This window comes from Erythranthe guttata, chromosome 3 (assembly GCF_056151865.1).
Source record: "Erythranthe guttata isolate IM_541 chromosome 3, IM_541, whole genome shotgun sequence".
NCBI classification, from domain to species: domain Eukaryota; kingdom Viridiplantae; phylum Streptophyta; class Magnoliopsida; order Lamiales; family Phrymaceae; genus Erythranthe; species Erythranthe guttata.
This window is the reverse complement of record NC_142535.1, coordinates 13,876,924-13,894,004: the sequence shown is the minus strand read 5'-3', so window position 1 is coordinate 13,894,004 and position 17,081 is coordinate 13,876,924. Positions and strand designations below refer to the sequence as shown.

Below are 17,081 nucleotides of genomic sequence, written 5' to 3'. Positions count from 1 at the left end.
TGGTTTAATTAATTACATCTTAAAAACTAGAATTATATGTACAAAGTAGATATGAAACATATATATATATATATATATATATATATATATATATATATATATATATATATATATATATATATATATATATATATATATATATAGATATCATTTAAACTACCACCATGTTTGGCTCTAACATTTCTCCATTACCCAAATTCATCCGATCTTCAACAATCTCCTGTCCGAAAAATGTTGATCCAAACATCGTCCACAATTCAATCAATGCCAAAAATGCCCCCGCAAAAATTCTCTTCATCGTCAGCGATTCTCGAACCAAACGTGCCCCGGCGAAGACGAATGCAATGACCATGGTCCCACCTAAAACCACGAACATCCCGGAGAAAGGCCCCGAGTCTAATCGGATATCATCTAATTCACTAGTGATGCTAGTTGATGGTGTAGAAGTGCAGTTGCAAAGTTGAAGCATGTTTTGCTCTAACTTATTCACATATCCACTTTGTGTTACTCTCAAAATTGCTTCAGAAATATCAGTCTCTAGTTGGGATCCCTTTGGAAAAACCTAATTGAGATGCAAAAATATAAGAGATAGAGAGAGAAAATTTGGTTAGGACAACTGAAAAAAGAACAACAATGTTACACATTATGGTGTGAAGTTTATTGCATTAGTACTCGTGTGTTATACTAAATTACTAAAAAACTTCTCGTGTTATAAATATTAGCAAAAAACTACATGTTTTATATGGTGTCTTTTTAGCGGTAATTTGCTAATAAAATTGGATCATGGGAGAGGATTCTGCTACTATCTATAACACGAGGAGTTTTTTGGGGGAGTTAGATGCTACACCTGGTTATTTACATTTGATGGATTTGAACTGTAGATTTGAACACCTGGTTATTTACACTTGATGGATTTGAACCGTAGATTTGATTCAGTAACTACCCACTAAGTACACATAAACATGAATGTGTGTGATTGTATGTAGATCTACGATTCAAATCCACCTAGCGTAAATAATCAGGTGTAGCATCCAACTCCCCGTTATTTTACCAATTAAAGTAATCAAACACATGGGTATTAAATGCAATAAACCCTTATAATGGATCTTTAAAACTTATTCACAGTTATATTCTCCAGTTTGTACCCTTTGTATTTTCAATTTAGTTTGTTTTTGTTTTGTAATGCAAAATAATTGACAAGAAAGATGAGAATTTCGTAACTTACGAATCCGAAGCCGCCTAGTTTGATACTAGGCCCCGATATGGTGTAGCCTCTGCAGTACTCTGCGAGGAAAATTTTGGCATGTGGGGCCACAAAGAAGGCCGCTTTGATCTCGCCGCTTTCGAAAGCTTTTGGGTATTGGTCGATTGAGTCGATTTTTCTAACGTTCTCTCGCTTGAAATGTAGTACGTCTATCAGGTACCGTACAATGAACGAGTTCCCATTGCATCCAACGGCCGCGTTTGTATTGCGTAGATAATCTATCTCTTGGAATGACGGTTGGATCCTCGGAACAGTCATCATCGTACTCAAGACAGCTGTAAAACTCGCCCCCACGACGAAAACCACACATATCCAAGCTGCGAGGACAAGCTGAGATGCACCATTCTTGATATTTTGTCCTGCGAAAATGACGAAATAACCTTACAAACTAGAAAATGGATTTTCAACATCCATGTTTTCATTAGTGGGTCAACTATATATATACGAAAACTTCTCCAACGGTACTAAACTATTCGGGATTTTTTTTATTTTTTTATATTAAATAGGGTAAATTACACGTATCTTCCTAATGTTAGGTTACAGTTAGACCCCATCTAGTTTGGAAAATTACGCAGACATTTCTCGAAGTTTGATATTAGCTAATACTTGACTCATTATTATTTATTTTTTTAAATGATTTTTACCGTTTGAGTATATCACATTATCCTTCCCTGAAGTTAGGTCTAATTATATATAGACCCCTAATACTACAAATTTATTGGGTCTAACTGCAGATATCTCAAATTTAATTGTAACGATTTTTTTTTATTTTTTTAACTCATTAAATAATTTTGTTTATCCTGTTAAGCCTCTATAAATTGATACAGTCGGGACTAGCAAAATTCTATTAATTTAGGGAAATATTAATTTATTGAACTAATAATTAGTACAACCGAGTCGGGACCGAGGTTATTAATTTATCGAGGTTCTACTGTACTTGGTTTTCGAGAAGTGGTGGGAGTCATGGCCCTATGCTGAAACTTATTGGGTGAAAATGACATATAAAAAAAATACTTACTCTGTGAAAATGACATAATAGTGACTGAAAACCATAGAATGGAGCCAATGATTCCAACGAACGAGTCATTGGTGAATTGGTCGTTGCCCGTTGAGTATTCGCTTAGCCAGATGATGGCCCCCGTGGACATGCTCATAGCTGCAAGCATGAGCCACATGTTCATGGTGAAGGGTCTTAGGGGTAAGGTTTTCGAGTCCTTTAGGCCCGGTTTTACGGTCACCACCATTTGTAGCCCGGACTCGATATAAGGCTGCGTAAACGAAGCGTACGCGTAACGCTCCGCCATTATTTCCGTATCTCCCACCGCTCCATCCAAGCTCTGTTATTGAAACAATGAAAATATTAGAAATATGATTTTATTTATGTAGTTCGGGTTTATTGCATTTAGGACTCATATTTTTACTCTAATTGTCAAAGAACTCCCCCAAGTTATAAATATTAGCAAAATCTCCCCTACATAAGGTTGTGTGCTAAAAAAATGTATTATAGGGAGTTACGTTTTGTTTGCTAATATTTATAACACGAGAAGTTTTTTAATAATTCAGTATAATACAAAGGTACTAAATGCAATAAATTCTTATGTATTCAAATATAAATGTCATCATACCTTGTTGTGAACCTCGGCCACCATTTCATCGTACGAACCGTAATAGGGGACCAATACGTAGTGGAAATCGTAGGGTAGTAGCTTCACTGCAGCTTTAAAAACATCGATCGAAAATCCAAAAATTCGAGTTTGATTCCGGCCATTTTCATCCGTGGTAACAATCACATGCACAAACTGCTTGAATGCACCATTTGCAGGCACACCTATCCTCATAGGGTTCTCTTCGCTCCCCATACTCCGGCCCGTCGGGACGGTTTTCTTACCACCCGGCCAGAAAATCGAACTCAATTCCTCCGAGAAACCAAAATCCGGCGACCAAGTGGCCATTTCTCTATAGCCTCTACCAATCACATTGAAGATCCGAAAAACGGGCTTACGCGAAAGAAAACCGTTCTCGAAGCTTATTCCACCGCTAAGGCCTTGAAAATCGCTCGACGAAATTTTATCCGATAATTCTATCGGATCGTAGATCTTTCCTTCTGGAAACTTCCGGAAGGCCTCAAAGAGTGTATGCATTGCATCGTATGCACGAAGAGAATATAACACCGGGTTCGACTTCTCTTCTTCGGGTGGATATTCTAATCCGTACTTTCGTCTAAATTTCGATTTGAATTCTTTAAAGTACCCGTTGGTGTCATCGTAATCCGTCTTCAAACCTATAACACCTTGCATGTTGAGCAAAACCGATGAATCGAGAGAATCAAGAAGATTCGCAATCTCATCCGATACAATCCACACGTAGCCTATCTCCATCATCCCTAACAACTTCGCCTTTTCGAATAAGATCACCGCAAACTCCAAAGAAGACTCCCCCAACACAAGAATCTTCACATTCTTGCTCTTGACCCTTTTGAGCTCTCGTTCGACGAACGAGTTCGGATCCAACATAGACGAGAGGCGAGGGAAGGGGAAGTGGTGGTCAATGGCGGAGTCAACGGCCCGTAGCGAGTCCGAGAGGCGGCTGAAGATTCCAGAACCTTCCGAGAAGGCGGTGCTTCGGCCTTGCTCGTGTATGAGTATCACTTTTTTCCATCGGAAATGGGAGATGATCGAAGCAATGCATTGCGTACGGTACGAGTTTGGGGGGCTGATTTGGAAGAAAAACGGGGTTTTTTTCGGTGATGTTTGTTGTTGTGGGGGTACTATTGAGGTTGATGGTGGTGAAAGGGAAATGATTGGGATGTTTTTTGTGGATGCTTTGAATTGTGAGAGGAATGCTGCTTCTTCGAGTGTTATTGAACCAACTATGACGTCTAGTTTAGTTTGGCTGGCTACATCAAATGCTGAAACATCATACACATAAATGGATTAATTAAATAAATTAAAAAAATTAAAATTAGTTTGCAAACATTTTTTTTTAAAGTGGTTATATTTCTACTTCCAAAGTATCTTAATTCATCATTGTTCCTTATACTCACTTAATGTTGTAAGTTTTTTTTTTCAGTGAAATATTTATTACAAGATATTTAAATTTTTATATCAGATGAGCTTGTAGATTATGTAACTTTCTTTTTATATAGGAAATGAAATTAAATTAAATCAAACTGGCCAATTCTGGAATTCTGAAGAAAGTTCATGACCTTCCATATACAAGCACCCCTAATTTATTTCTTAAAAAACATGAATTCCTATTTTTTTTATTTTTTACATTCGGAGATGTTTTTCTCTAATGATATTGTTCACTTAAAGCTGGAGAGGGTGTGATTTTGTGGTAAATATTCTAGTAAAAAATGGAGAGTGTGTGATTTTGTGGTAAATATTCTAGTTAAAAATGGTTGAGTCTTTTTTATAAATAAGTTAATTACTTTAGTGGTGGAGGGTTTATAAATTTGTACATAATATAAGTGACAAAAGAAGAAATGGATAAAATAGAAAATATATTTAATTTAGTTGTGAAATAAGATATTTTGAGAGTGGAAATAACCCATCTCTTTTTTAATTAGATTATTAAAGCCGTGGGGAATACGATGCTACACCGGGTGATTTTCACCGGGTAACTCTTTTATTGACATGTGTTCTTTTTAATTTATTTTATAATTATTTTTCTAAAACCCAATGGGCCATAACTGAACTCGTAGTGAGAATCTTATCAATTAGGGTGCCTGATGAAAATTACCGGGTGTAGCATCGATATTGCCAATTTTTATGATGCCAATTTTCAACACCTAGTTAAAATAAATTTGATCGTAGTACAACAAGTAACCAATCAATAAGGGAGAACACATGCACTGGACCACTACCAAAACTTCAATTTTGTCAACAAAAAATAAAATAAAAAAATATAAGTTTGCTTGTACACTAAATTCTTTACTTAGAAGATGAAGCTAGATACTAATATCCATTTTAAATGAAAAAAAAAAAAAATTAATCAGCAAAGAAAACAAATATATCTTACCGGCAGAAGCAGCGTTTCCGTGTGAATCTTCGATGTGCAGAACCAGGTTCGGACGACAACGGTCACTAAAATCTCGGACAGCCAATTCAATGGCTACCTTTTGCTCTTTTCCGACTCGAGAACTCTGATCGATAACTACTCCCACGCTTACATTCGATCGAGTAGTACATGCTTCGTTTACGGAGAATAAGAACAAGCAATCGAACAAGAACCAAAAGTTGAGAAGAGTAATAATATTATTCATGTTTCTAATTTGTTTTTCCATTTGATTAATTATTCTTTTTTATTAGGGAATTAATATTGCAAATTGATTGAACATATACAGAGGCAACTAACCTACTACCAAGTAATTTACTTGCATTGACTATGATTGTATTATTCTAAAATTCAAATGTCGTCACGACTTATTCAAGCCGATTTTTTTTTATCGAGAAAAGGAAAAATAATCAACTATATATCTATTATTGGCTTGACAAATTAAATTATTTACGTCGTTTTCATATCTAATGTCAGTTCTTGAATCAGATATTTTATTGGGAGTTATATATAAAATAATAGCTTAGAAAAATAATATTATTTCCAATACTTATGATCTACATATAAGCACTGCAGATGTGATTTATTTATTTGGAATGTAGTTTTCATGCTTTAGGTAATTATTTTTTATTTAGACTGATGGGAGTCAATGGTCCTTAATTTCTCTCTGGTTGAGTAGAAATATATTTTTGTAGGGGTATTTACTCGGCTGGTAAATTGACCGAAAAAATTTGGTACGTGCCAGATGTTGAATTGAAAATTTGGTTCGGTATTCGGTAAAGAATTTTTTGGGATTCCGGCCAGTATTCAATACGGTATACAGTATTGATGTCCGATATACTGTACCATACCAAATAACGAAATATTTAATAAATATTTTTCTATTCTTTTGTTTTAGATTATTTACGGTTATAACAAATTATAAAATACTTTTAGGTTGATCATTTTTCGATTATTTACAAATTAGCATATATTGATAATCACCTTTTTATTTTTTGGTCCGATTATTAAGATTTGAATGTCAAATTTAAGAATTAATTAATTAATTTAAATATATTTTTTATATATTTTATAAAATATTATATATTTTCAGTTTTACCGTTACCAAACTAAAAAAAAACCAAATTAGTTTAGTGCACACACACACACACACACACACACATATATATATATATATATATATATATATATATATATATATATATATATATATATATATATATATATATATATATATATATATATATATATATATATGTAATTTGACTTACGAAATTAATTTTTATTTTTTTTGAAAAAATCGGTTCAAACTTCTAACCGTCGGTTCTCGGTTCCGAAAATGAGGAACAGGAACCGAATCGATTTTTTCGGTTCCGATTTCGGTCAAACCGGTTCCGGTTCTAACCAGGGTCGGTTCTGAGAGGAGGCGAAGTAGGCGGTCGCCTAGGGCCCCCGGATTTTTGTAAAAATTTAGGACCCCCAAATTTTTTATATACTCTTTATATATTAGTTTATATTCAAAAAAAAATTATATTATGTATGTAATAATTGAGAACCCTAATTCATAAATAGATATTGATCAACCATTTTTACTTGTTTCTATAATTTCTCTAATCATTGGGCCCCCATTTATTTATATTGTATTAGCTATTTATTTTTATATATTTACACTTATTTTAGTGCTATAAATGAAAATTATCCTTTAAAGAAACCGGGGGCGCTGCCCCCGAACCTCCAGAAACTATAGTATCACTATCTCAAAAATTTATTGGCTTGCCTCTCTGCCTATATACCTTACAAAAATGAGTTAATATAGAGTTTATCCTCTTTTTAGAAAAAAAATACCTTACATAACATTACGAGTTAACAAAAAGTTCATCATCTTTTTAGAAAAAAATGAGTTTTAACCTAGATTGTAGAAGGGCCCCATTTTTCAACATCTTCAAATCTCGCCTGGAGCCCCCAAAATTTCAGGAACGACCCTGGTTCTAACCGAACATGTGGTCATGCCTAGGCTAGGTACCAACTCTCCTAATGAACATAGGATTGATATTTTATTTTTGGTAAATATAAAAAATAAAAATGAAAAACAATAAATTCGCAAAGTACAACATATAGTAAATTACGACAATCGGGCCGGGTTTCTTTTCCAAGCCCAATTGTTACAAAAATCCAGCCCGCAAAGCAAAATTACTATTTGCTGACTCTTGTTTATCTTCTGATCTTCAACCTCTAGTCTAAACCTCACTACTCAAACTCAAGTAGATTTGCTGGAACCCCCATTCCAAAATGATTATTTGTTCGTGAATTCGGAGTTCAATTGCGTCGCAGTGTTCGATTACAATGGCTGCTTCAATTGCTTCTCTCAATTCAACTACTTTCCGTTCCTTGCGCAGAGAACCCACCCCCCAAAACCTAATTTTATCCCCAATTTCAGTATCTCTCCCGTTCCGTACAATCCGATTTCGCGCCATTACCACCAGGTCTGACGGCGGCTCGGCGGGGGTAACGGGGTATGGGCCGGAGTTGTTACGGAAGCCGGTGGCGCTACCGCCGGCCGCTGACGATTACGAGGATCCGATTGAGGAATATTCCGGCGATGAGAAGGGTGGAGATGGTAACACGTGGCAGGATTGGGAGGACCGGATTTTAGAGGACACTGTCCCCCTTGTGGGCTTTGTTAGAATGATTCTTCACTCTGGAAAGTGAGCTCCATTAATTTCTATTTTCTATTTTTTTTTTTTTTTTTTTTTTTTGTGTTTGATTGGGTATTGCTTGTAATAAAAATTCAATCTTGACTGAAATTCGAAACGACTAAAATGAGTAGTTTTAGTGGTTATTCGATTTCTATTTTTCGGAGCAGAAATTTATAACCAATAATAAAGTTATTTCCAAATGCAATGAACAAACAAAGAATAAGCTTGACTTGATGTCGAAAATTGATTCTTGAGCATGTGCGTATCCTCGACTTTTACTAAATTTTTATACGTGCTTGCGTCGTTATCCCAGTTGGTTTCATCCGAGAGTGTCGATTTCATTTGAGGAACCGAACTTGTTTTATGGAAGCATTGACTTTGTATAATGTCGTTTCTGTTTAATTTCATGATCGTGTTACGTGACAGTAACTTGTGCAAGAATGCTACAGCCCGATTCTTGTGTTTTTCGTGTATATATATATATATATATATATATATATATATATATATATATATATATATATATATATATATATATATATATATATATATATATATATATATATATATATATATATAACAAATGACTCCATTTCATGCCTGCAGGTATGAAAGTGGTGATAGGTTGAGTCCCGAACATGAAAAAACAATTCTAGAAAGACTGCTCGTGTATCATCCAGAATGTGAAGAAAAGATCGGTAGTGGAGTTGATTACGTCACGGTATTTCCCTGCCTCGTGTCGTTCGATCGACATGATAGTTATTTGCTCTTTTATTTACGTCTAAATTTTCGCCCTCTTTTTCACATTTTCACTTTACCGTACATTAGAAATAGAGAATTTGAAATATCTCTAAAATGTGAAATGTTCAATCGATGAAGTCTTTCTGCTTTCGAATCCCAAAAGAAACAAAGAGAGAGCAAGGAATGTCACATGTCGTAATAAGATCCGAGTCGATTATTTGTTAGTTGATTCGTAATTTCAAATTAGTCGAGTGTGATAAGAATTCAGTTTTACTGACAAACAATAAACTTGTCTGTAGAGTGTAGACATAATTCGAGTACACGAGTATATATGTGTATGTTAATATGAAGCTTCGGTAATTAATTATTCGATGTTTGTTGTTTGTGGTTGGCAGATCGGATACCATCCAAACTTTGAATGCTCGAGATGTTTATTCATAGTTCATAAAGACGGAGAATTGGTCGACTTCTCGTACTGGAAATGCATAAAGGGTTTCATTAGAAAACACTATCCTCTCTACGCGGATAACTTCATTCTCAGACATTTTAGAAGACATAGAATTAGTTACTGGAAGTAAAAATTTTGAACTCGTATATTCAAGATTCTTTTTCTTTCTTTATACGATGGCTTATTAGTGTTAGCCACCTCAGCTGTTCCAAAGCTTTTTCGGAATTAGTCGGGGGCGACCGATTGTCATGTATTTATCTTGGAAAAAAATAGAGGAAAGTATGTTTTTCTGTGAACTTGTGAATAGGGGTGTGAACGAGCAGAGTTCGGCTGGCAAGACTCCAGCTCCAGCTCGAGTTCATTTGGAATAAGTTTTTACCTTCATTTTTTTTTTCTCGAAAGTGTTAGTTCCGATATGATTCGTTCATGTTATTATGAGAAAAATAGAGTTTTCGTCCCTCAAGTTTGCATCGATTTCATATTTGGTCCTCTGTGTTCACAAAGAACACATTTAATCACTTATGTTTCAAAAATTCTACATTTTTTGTTATTTTTGTCCGTTAAAACTAACGGGAATCAAGCTCGTTCCATGATTGCCTTAACCAACGGACTAACAGTAAATTGACGGAAAAGACAAAAGTGCTAAATTATTGAAACATGAGGGATCAAATATGTTTTTTGTAAACATGGAGACCAAATGTGAAATCTATGCAAACTTGAGTGGTGAAAACTATAATTCCCCCCTACATATTACTACTAACATTTGCTTTGGTCAAGTGCTTAACTTTTTCCCCTCAATATTTTCAGTTTTCTTATTATTATTATTTTTGACCAAATCGATTGGAATTGATAGGTCGAACAGCCATTTCACAATTATCACATGATCATGTCCCAAAAAAATAAAAAATTGTGAACCAATGTTAGACCTTTGGCCTTAATTGGTACGTTTATAATTACACTAACATATCCATTAACTGATAATTTTGCTTAAATAATAACTTCTCTCGATCCCAATACGTTAATATCGTGTTAAATTATTGACTCGATTCTTTTTTATAGCGCTAAATTAATAGAATTTTGCTAGTGACAACTGTATTAATTTATAGCCGTCTGCATTCTGGTCGATTCATTATTGACCCAATTACAGTCTCTCCCCCAATATGTGGCTACGTTTACTCGTAAATCGGCATCTTGATGCACGGATTTAACTAGAAATTTCAATAATAATTCTTGATGTTGATTGCTCAATTCAATTGTTTTTTTGCCTCCAAGATATACAAACCAACCTTTTGTATTGTAGCTCTTTTAAGATTTTCATTCAAACATCATCTTAGCCTGAATTATTGTTGAGTGTTGACAAAGAAATCAACGGTAATAACGACGGTTTTTTTGTCTTTTGCCAATTGCATGCCACGTGTTGCTTATGTAGTAAGAGCGTTTGTAGCAAGGGTGTAACACACTACACTCGATCTCCAACAATGTTTGTGATTATTACATATATATATATGAAAGGCACTCATGGGATCAATCATACCTTTCACCCAAATATGGGGTTATGTGGTTGTCGTCTAAATTTGATGTGTATACTTTTGAACTACGTTTTATTTACTCGAATAATATTATTTATGTGGTGTTCGCAAAATCTTTTAAAAATAGATTAGGAATTTTTTTCTGCATATAATTTTTAAAAAGTGTTTGCAAAACAAATTTTTGTTTTTGCTTTTCTTAAAATAAGTTGATTTAATTTAAGTTATAATTTAAAAGTACTAATATACATGTTTTTTCTATTTTAGTTGATTTTCTAGCTAATTAATTTGCAAACACCGCTAACTTTTAGAAATAAACACTTAATTCCAGCTTAATTCACAATCACTAACTTCTACTTTTAAATAAGTTTTTGCAAACACCACATTAGTGTACATATATATATATATATATATATATATATATATATTCCTAGGGTGTGCAACTGCACACCCTTGATTTTGAAAAAAAAATATTCCCTATATATTTATATATTATATAACTGTAAATGAATAATTTGCAAGCCTTTTATTTGTGAAACGCCGTCATCTCTTCCCTAACTTCCAATCAACATCGTTCGTTCTTTTCTTTTCCATTTTATTTTTCAATTTAGATCTTCGCTTGACCTGCTTCTTATATATATAGATTGACAAGATAAGATGAATAGGATGAGCGAGATGATAAAATCATAGACTAATCGAATATATCCTAATCAAAAAACTAATTAGAGTGACAAAAATAATTTAACTATCAAATAGATATCAAATAGAGAAAAAAGAAAAATATAATCCATCTGTTCCACAATAAATGTGGCGTTTGCAATTTTTTTTTTTTTTTTTTTTATATTATCTACCACTTAAAATTTTCGGTATTGCATTAAATGGATATTTTCATGTTTTTATATTGTTAATACAACTCTATTTATTAACTCTCTCTATTGGGATTTTGGCCCAAATGTTATCTCTTCATCTGTGGCCCAATACCAGCATGCAACCAGCCCATCTTGGAGCAAGCCCATACTTGAAAAGCCCACGTGGAGAATTGGTCTTGACCCAATTAAGAGGTCAAAACATGAAAACAGATTTATTTTTCTCCACCGAAAAACCTGATCTCGCCCCTCTGTTTTCATCCTCTTTTCTGGTCCGATTTCTCCGCCAGAAATCTGTGACACCATATCTCGATTCCTCGGTTTCCGCTGAAATCGGTTCTTGGGGACTAGAAAATTCAACCTATTTTACACCTTGTTCCAAAATCTTTTCTTCGTGATTGATTCGACTCTTTGTGAGTCTCGACTCTTTGTGAGTGTTTGGGTGTTGGGTTGAGTGCTGTGTGTGTTTGATTTATTCGAACTCTTGGTCCTTTGTGTGTTGGGGTTTTTCGGGTTTTTCGGATCAGAAATCTGAGAGGGATTTGGGCTATTGGGCTTGTTCCGGTGGGTGCGTGGCTGCGGCTGGTGAGTCTTGGACGAGGACGGAGGGGGATTGAGACTGAGCCGTGAACCTCAATCGTCGGCAGAGATTCATCCTCCCACGAATCTATGTGATTCGCCGTGGTTTCGTTTTTCCTCCTTTATTACTTTAATTTTATATTATTTATTTGTTTCTTACCTTTTTTGCAATTATTCTGTTGCTGATAGTTGATTACGCTAATGTGGTGTCAATTGTTGTCATTAATTTAATAATTAATTAATTGTGTGTTGATTAATTATATTATATTATATTTTAATTGTTTCTAATAAAATATGAGTATTTTGATTTTGTGTGGTTTGTCTTCTCCGAGCGGATACCCAACAGTGGTATCAGAGCATTGTTAAGGGTTCGTCCGGAGCGGCGTACGAAACCCTGGTCCAGGGGTTTCGCTCAGGTATAAATCTCTACTCTTGGTGAGTTGATTATTCTTTGTGATAATTATACCTGTTATTGGTGAATCTTGGTGATTCTTTTATTTATTGCTTCCGCTAATATTTTGTGTGAATCTGTGTGATTCTTTATCTTTGTGATATTTGAAAAAAAATTGGAATCTTTGTGATCCGTTTTTGCTCTGAAATTGTGAATCTTTGTGATTCTATAATTGTGTGATTTTTTAAAAATTGTGAATCTTTGTGATTCGATTTTGCTAAAGTTTATTGAATCTTAGTGATTCGATTTTGCTAAAGTTTATTGAATCTTTGTGATTCTCTTGTGTGTTGATCCTGCTGATATTTAATCTTGGTGATTTTGCTATCTTTGTGATACTTGAATATGGGATCTATGTCTATGTTATCTTTAGCTCCTTTCGATGGAAAGGGTGATTTTTCTATTTGGCAACAGAAAATGAAAGGTATTTTAATTCATCAAAAATGTTTTAAAGCGATTTCTTTAAGTGAGGAAGTTTTTATAACTGTTGCTAAACGTGAAGAACTTGATGAACTTGCTTATTCTGCTATTATCTTGAATCTAAGTGACTCTGTGATTAGAAAAGTAGGAAAGCATGATTCTGCTAGAAGTTTATGGAATAAATTGGAAGAGCTTTATGTTGAAAATTCTTTGCCCAATAAAATGTTTTTGCTTGAAAAGTTTTTTGAATTTAAATTGGACTCTCGCAAAAATACTGATGCTAATATTGATGTTTTTACCAAGTTAGTTCAAGATATTAAATTAACTGGTGATAAGAATATTGATGATTATACCCCTATTGTGCTCTTGAATGCTATTCCTGATATTTATAATGATGTTAAGTCTGCTATTAAGTATGGTAGAGATAAGATTACTTTAGATACTGTGATCAATGCTTTAAAAAGCAAAGAGCTTGAATTGGGAATTAATAGGGATAAATCATTTAGTGAAGTTAATTTTGCTAAAGGAAGTCAGTCTAATCGTTTTCAAAACAACAAGGCTTCTTCTAGTCAAATTGATCAAACTAAGAAAAAGGGTGGAGATTGGAGTAAGTCAAAGGCTAATCCTAATAATAGAAGGTGCTTTAATTGCGGTGACCATAGTCATTTTATTAGTGATTGTCCCAAGCCTAAGAAAAATCAACATAGTGATCAAGCCAATATGATATCTGATGGTGGTGATGTATTCTAATGTGTTAGAATATTTTTTGCATTACTTTGTGTTTTGCTTGTTTTTTGCATTACTTTGTGTTTTTGCTTGTTTTTTGCATTACTTTGTGTTTTGTTTTTTAGACTTGTACTAACTTTGTGTTTTGAGTGCAGGTAGTGTCATACGGCAATGATGATCTCGTTTTTTCCCCTTAAATGTCCCGATGACTCATTTGGGCCAGGTGGAGATTATTGGGATTTTGGCCCAAATGTTATCTCTTCATCTGTGGCCCAATACCAGCATGCAACCAGCCCATCTTGGAGCAAGCCCATACTTGAAAAGCCCACGTGGAGAATTGGTCTTGACCCAATTAAGAGGTCAAAACATGAAAACAGATTTATTTTTCTCCACCGAAAAACCTGATCTCGCCCCTCTGTTTTCATCCTCTTTTCTGGTCCGATTTCTCCGCCAGAAATGTGACACCATATCTCGATTCCTCGGTTTCCGCTGAAATCGGTTCTTGGGGACTAGAAAATTCAACCTATTTTACACCTTGTTCCAAAATCTTTTCTTCGTGATTGATTCGACTCTTTGTGAGTCTCGACTCTTTGTGAGTGTTTGGGTGTTGGGTTGAGTGCTGTGTGTGTTTGATTTATTCGAACTCTTGGTCCTTTGTGTGTTGGGGTTTTTCGGGTTTTTCGGATCAGAAATCTGAGAGGGATTTGGGTAGTAACTCCATTGGTATGAGGCCTTTTGGGGAAACCCAAGAGCAAAACCAGTTGGGCCCGGCCCAGTCTGGACAATATCATACCAATGTGGAGTTCGTGCTATCCCGGCGGGGGCCCAACAGTGGTATCAAAGCCATGGCCCAGACCTAACCATGTGGTGGAAATTGCCGGAATCTGTGTGAAATTCCCGAATCCTCGGTGGCGAACAAAAATGGTGAGCTCCCGGTGCGCAAATGGAGGCGGCTCAACGAGCTCCAGGTGGGAGGCTCGGGGATCCTTTGTGTGGTCCGACCTATATGGTCCTTTGTTCGAGGCTTGGTGCGCGGAACAAAGATGGTGTTGAGCCCCAGGCGCAAATTGAGGGGAGGCTCGGTGGTCCTCTGTGGTCCGACCTATGTGGTACTTTGTTCGAGGGGAGGATTGTTGAGGTGCAAACAATGTCCCACATCGGTTAAATATGGGAAAGATCTATCCTTTATAAGGAGGGGATAGTAACTCCATTGGTATGAGGCCTTTTGGGGAAACCCAAGAGCAAAACCAGTTGGGCCCGGCCCAATCTGGACAATATCATACCAATGTGGAGTTCGTGCTATCCCGACGGGGGCCCAACAGTGGTATCAGAGCCATGGCCCAGACCTAACCATGTGGTGGAAATTGCCGGAATCTGTGTGAAATTCCCGAATCCTCGGTGCCGAACAAAAAATGGTGAGCTCTCGGTGCGCAAAAATGGAGGCGGCTCAACGAGCTCCAGGTGGGAGGCTCGGGGATCCTTTGTGTGGTCCGACCTATGTGGTCCTTTGTTCGAGGCTTGGTGCGCGGAACAAGATGGTGTTGAGCCCAGGGCGCAACTTAAGGGGAGGCTCGGTGGTCCTTTGTGGTCCGACCTATGTGGTACTTTGTTCGAGGGGAGGATTGTTGAGGTGCAAACAATGTCCCACATCGGTTTAATATGGGAAAGATCTATGGTTTATATAGAGGGGATAGTAACTCCATTGGTATGAGGCCTTTTGGGGAAACCCAAGAGCAAAACCAATTGGGCCCGGCCCAATCTGGACAATATCATACCAATGTGGAGTTTGTGCTATCCCGGCGGGGGCCCAACACTCTCTTATAAGTTACTTATTAAATAATAATAGTTATCTTAGTCATTTTTCACCTGATTTGACTAAAATCAAATGACATTTATTGAGTTTTTTCTTGTGTAAATATAAAAATATATAATTATTTGGAGCTTGTGCGGATCGTATCAGTTGGTAACCAGAGCCAACATCCAAAACAGGTTTCGCCTATCCTTTATCTTGATTGTTGAGTCAGTCCTTTTTTTCGTGTCTTCGTTTTGTTTTTCGTGTCGTATCAGTTGGTAACCAGAGCCAACATCCAAAACAGGTTTCACCTATCTTTATTTTTTTTGTTGTGTCTTCTAGTTTATCTCACCTATTCTTGAGTTGTGTCGTCTAGAGTCGTCGTCCAAAAAAAAAAATAATTCGAATTTTTGCTTTTATTTCAAGTTCTTTTGAGCCCCAAGATAGGGTTTGGTTTGTCCGTGTCAAAATAAAAAAAAAAAAAATATCGAAATTTATCTTTTATTTGTAGTTTTTAGAGCCCAAGTTAGGTTTTGTTAGTGTCGTTAAAAATAAAAAAAGAAAAAAAATTGCTTTGATCATGTCCGAGAAGGCCGGTTATAAAGGAGAAAGAATTCAGCAGCGTAGGATGTCGCCAATGGATAAACGCTTCCAGGAACTCCAAGATCGGATGGAAGGAATTGTTACCCAACTACAAGAACTACGCAAAGATCAACATGTTCGAGGGCCATACGTACGACGTGATGTTCACCAACCAGTTATACCTTATCCTGATAAAGAGGTAGCTCGTGATGAAAATTTTGGTGTGAACGCTACAAAATCAAGGAGGGAGAGTATGGGACGAGGGTCTGGATTGGATAGATCGAGCCGAGGATATTTTGGTCGAGAAAGAGATGGAGTCTATCAAAACCGTAGCTCAATGAAATTGACTATACCATCTTTTCAAGGTAAGAGTGATCCCGAGGCGTATATTCAATGGGAAAGAAAGGTTGAGCAAGTATTCGATTCTGATTACTATTCCGAAAAGAAGAAAGTGAAGCTCGCCGTCGAAGCGTTCATTGACTATGCAATTACTTGGTGGGATCAATTTGTCTTAACTAGGCGCCGCTGTGGCGAATCACCAATTGAAGATTGGGAGTCCATGAAGGCAATCATGAGAAGGAGGTTCGTCCCTTCACAATATTATAGGGACTTACAATTGCAAAGGTTGAGGCAAGCTACTAAGTTAGAAGATAGGAGATCGCCGAGTCGAAAATCACGGTGGAGCTGTTCATCAAACCGAGATAGTGAATCAATACCAAGAGAGGCCACGTTCGATCCGCCATATGTGAATAAAGAAAGAACTGATTTGGAAAGTGATAATGCGCTAGTTGAGGAAAAAGTAACTAAGATTGTTGAGTTGCAGCCCGTGGAGGAACAAAAGTGCAAAACCGCCCCACCACTCGAAGAAGAAATTGAAGATTCGGATTCGAGGACGAATCCGTTTGAAGAGGTGGAGAATGATACGATCCAGCCATGC

The 17,081-nt window shown here is 36.1% G+C and overlaps 2 protein-coding genes across 2 annotated transcripts; one reads left to right on the top strand and one right to left on the bottom strand.

The window, feature by feature from the left end:
• Positions 1 to 108: 108 nt before the first annotated feature.
• LOC105971323 (glutamate receptor 2.9-like) lies at positions 109 to 5,598 on the bottom strand. Its single transcript, XM_088815564.1, has 5 exons — positions 5,285 to 5,598; positions 2,890 to 4,172; positions 2,283 to 2,601; positions 1,226 to 1,623; positions 109 to 562 (listed from the first exon to the last, which is right to left on the bottom strand). Exons 1-5 carry the CDS (start codon positions 5,547 to 5,549, stop codon positions 152 to 154), a joined length of 2,676 nt encoding a protein of 891 aa, XP_088671690.1. The 5' UTR covers positions 5,550 to 5,598; the 3' UTR covers positions 109 to 151.
• A 1,841-nt stretch (positions 5,599 to 7,439) lies between these two features.
• LOC105971462 (protein DCL, chloroplastic) lies at positions 7,440 to 9,598 on the top strand. The gene is made up of 3 exons (XM_088815563.1): positions 7,440 to 8,025; positions 8,623 to 8,737; positions 9,153 to 9,598. The coding sequence occupies exons 1-3, from the start codon at positions 7,664 to 7,666 to the stop codon at positions 9,333 to 9,335; spliced, it is 660 nt and encodes a 219-aa protein (XP_088671689.1). The 5' UTR covers positions 7,440 to 7,663; the 3' UTR covers positions 9,336 to 9,598.
• Positions 9,599 to 17,081: the final 7,483 nt, after the last annotated feature.

Coding starts and splice junctions, on each gene's coding strand:
- LOC105971323 (XM_088815564.1), bottom strand. CDS start 5,549: ATGGAAAAACAAATTAGAAACATGAATAATATTATTACTCTTCTCAAC. Junction 4,173..5,284: donor CGGAAACGCTGCTTCTGCCG/GTAAGATATATT, acceptor ATGATGTTTCAG/CATTTGATGTAGCCAGCCAA. Junction 2,602..2,889: donor TGGCCGAGGTTCACAACAAG/GTATGATGACAT, acceptor TTTCAATAACAG/AGCTTGGATGGAGCGGTGGG.
- LOC105971462 (XM_088815563.1), top strand. CDS start 7,664: ATGGCTGCTTCAATTGCTTCTCTCAATTCAACTACTTTCCGTTCCTTG. Junction 8,026..8,622: donor ATGATTCTTCACTCTGGAAA/GTGAGCTCCATT, acceptor TCATGCCTGCAG/GTATGAAAGTGGTGATAGGT. Junction 8,738..9,152: donor GTGGAGTTGATTACGTCACG/GTATTTCCCTGC, acceptor TGTGGTTGGCAG/ATCGGATACCATCCAAACTT.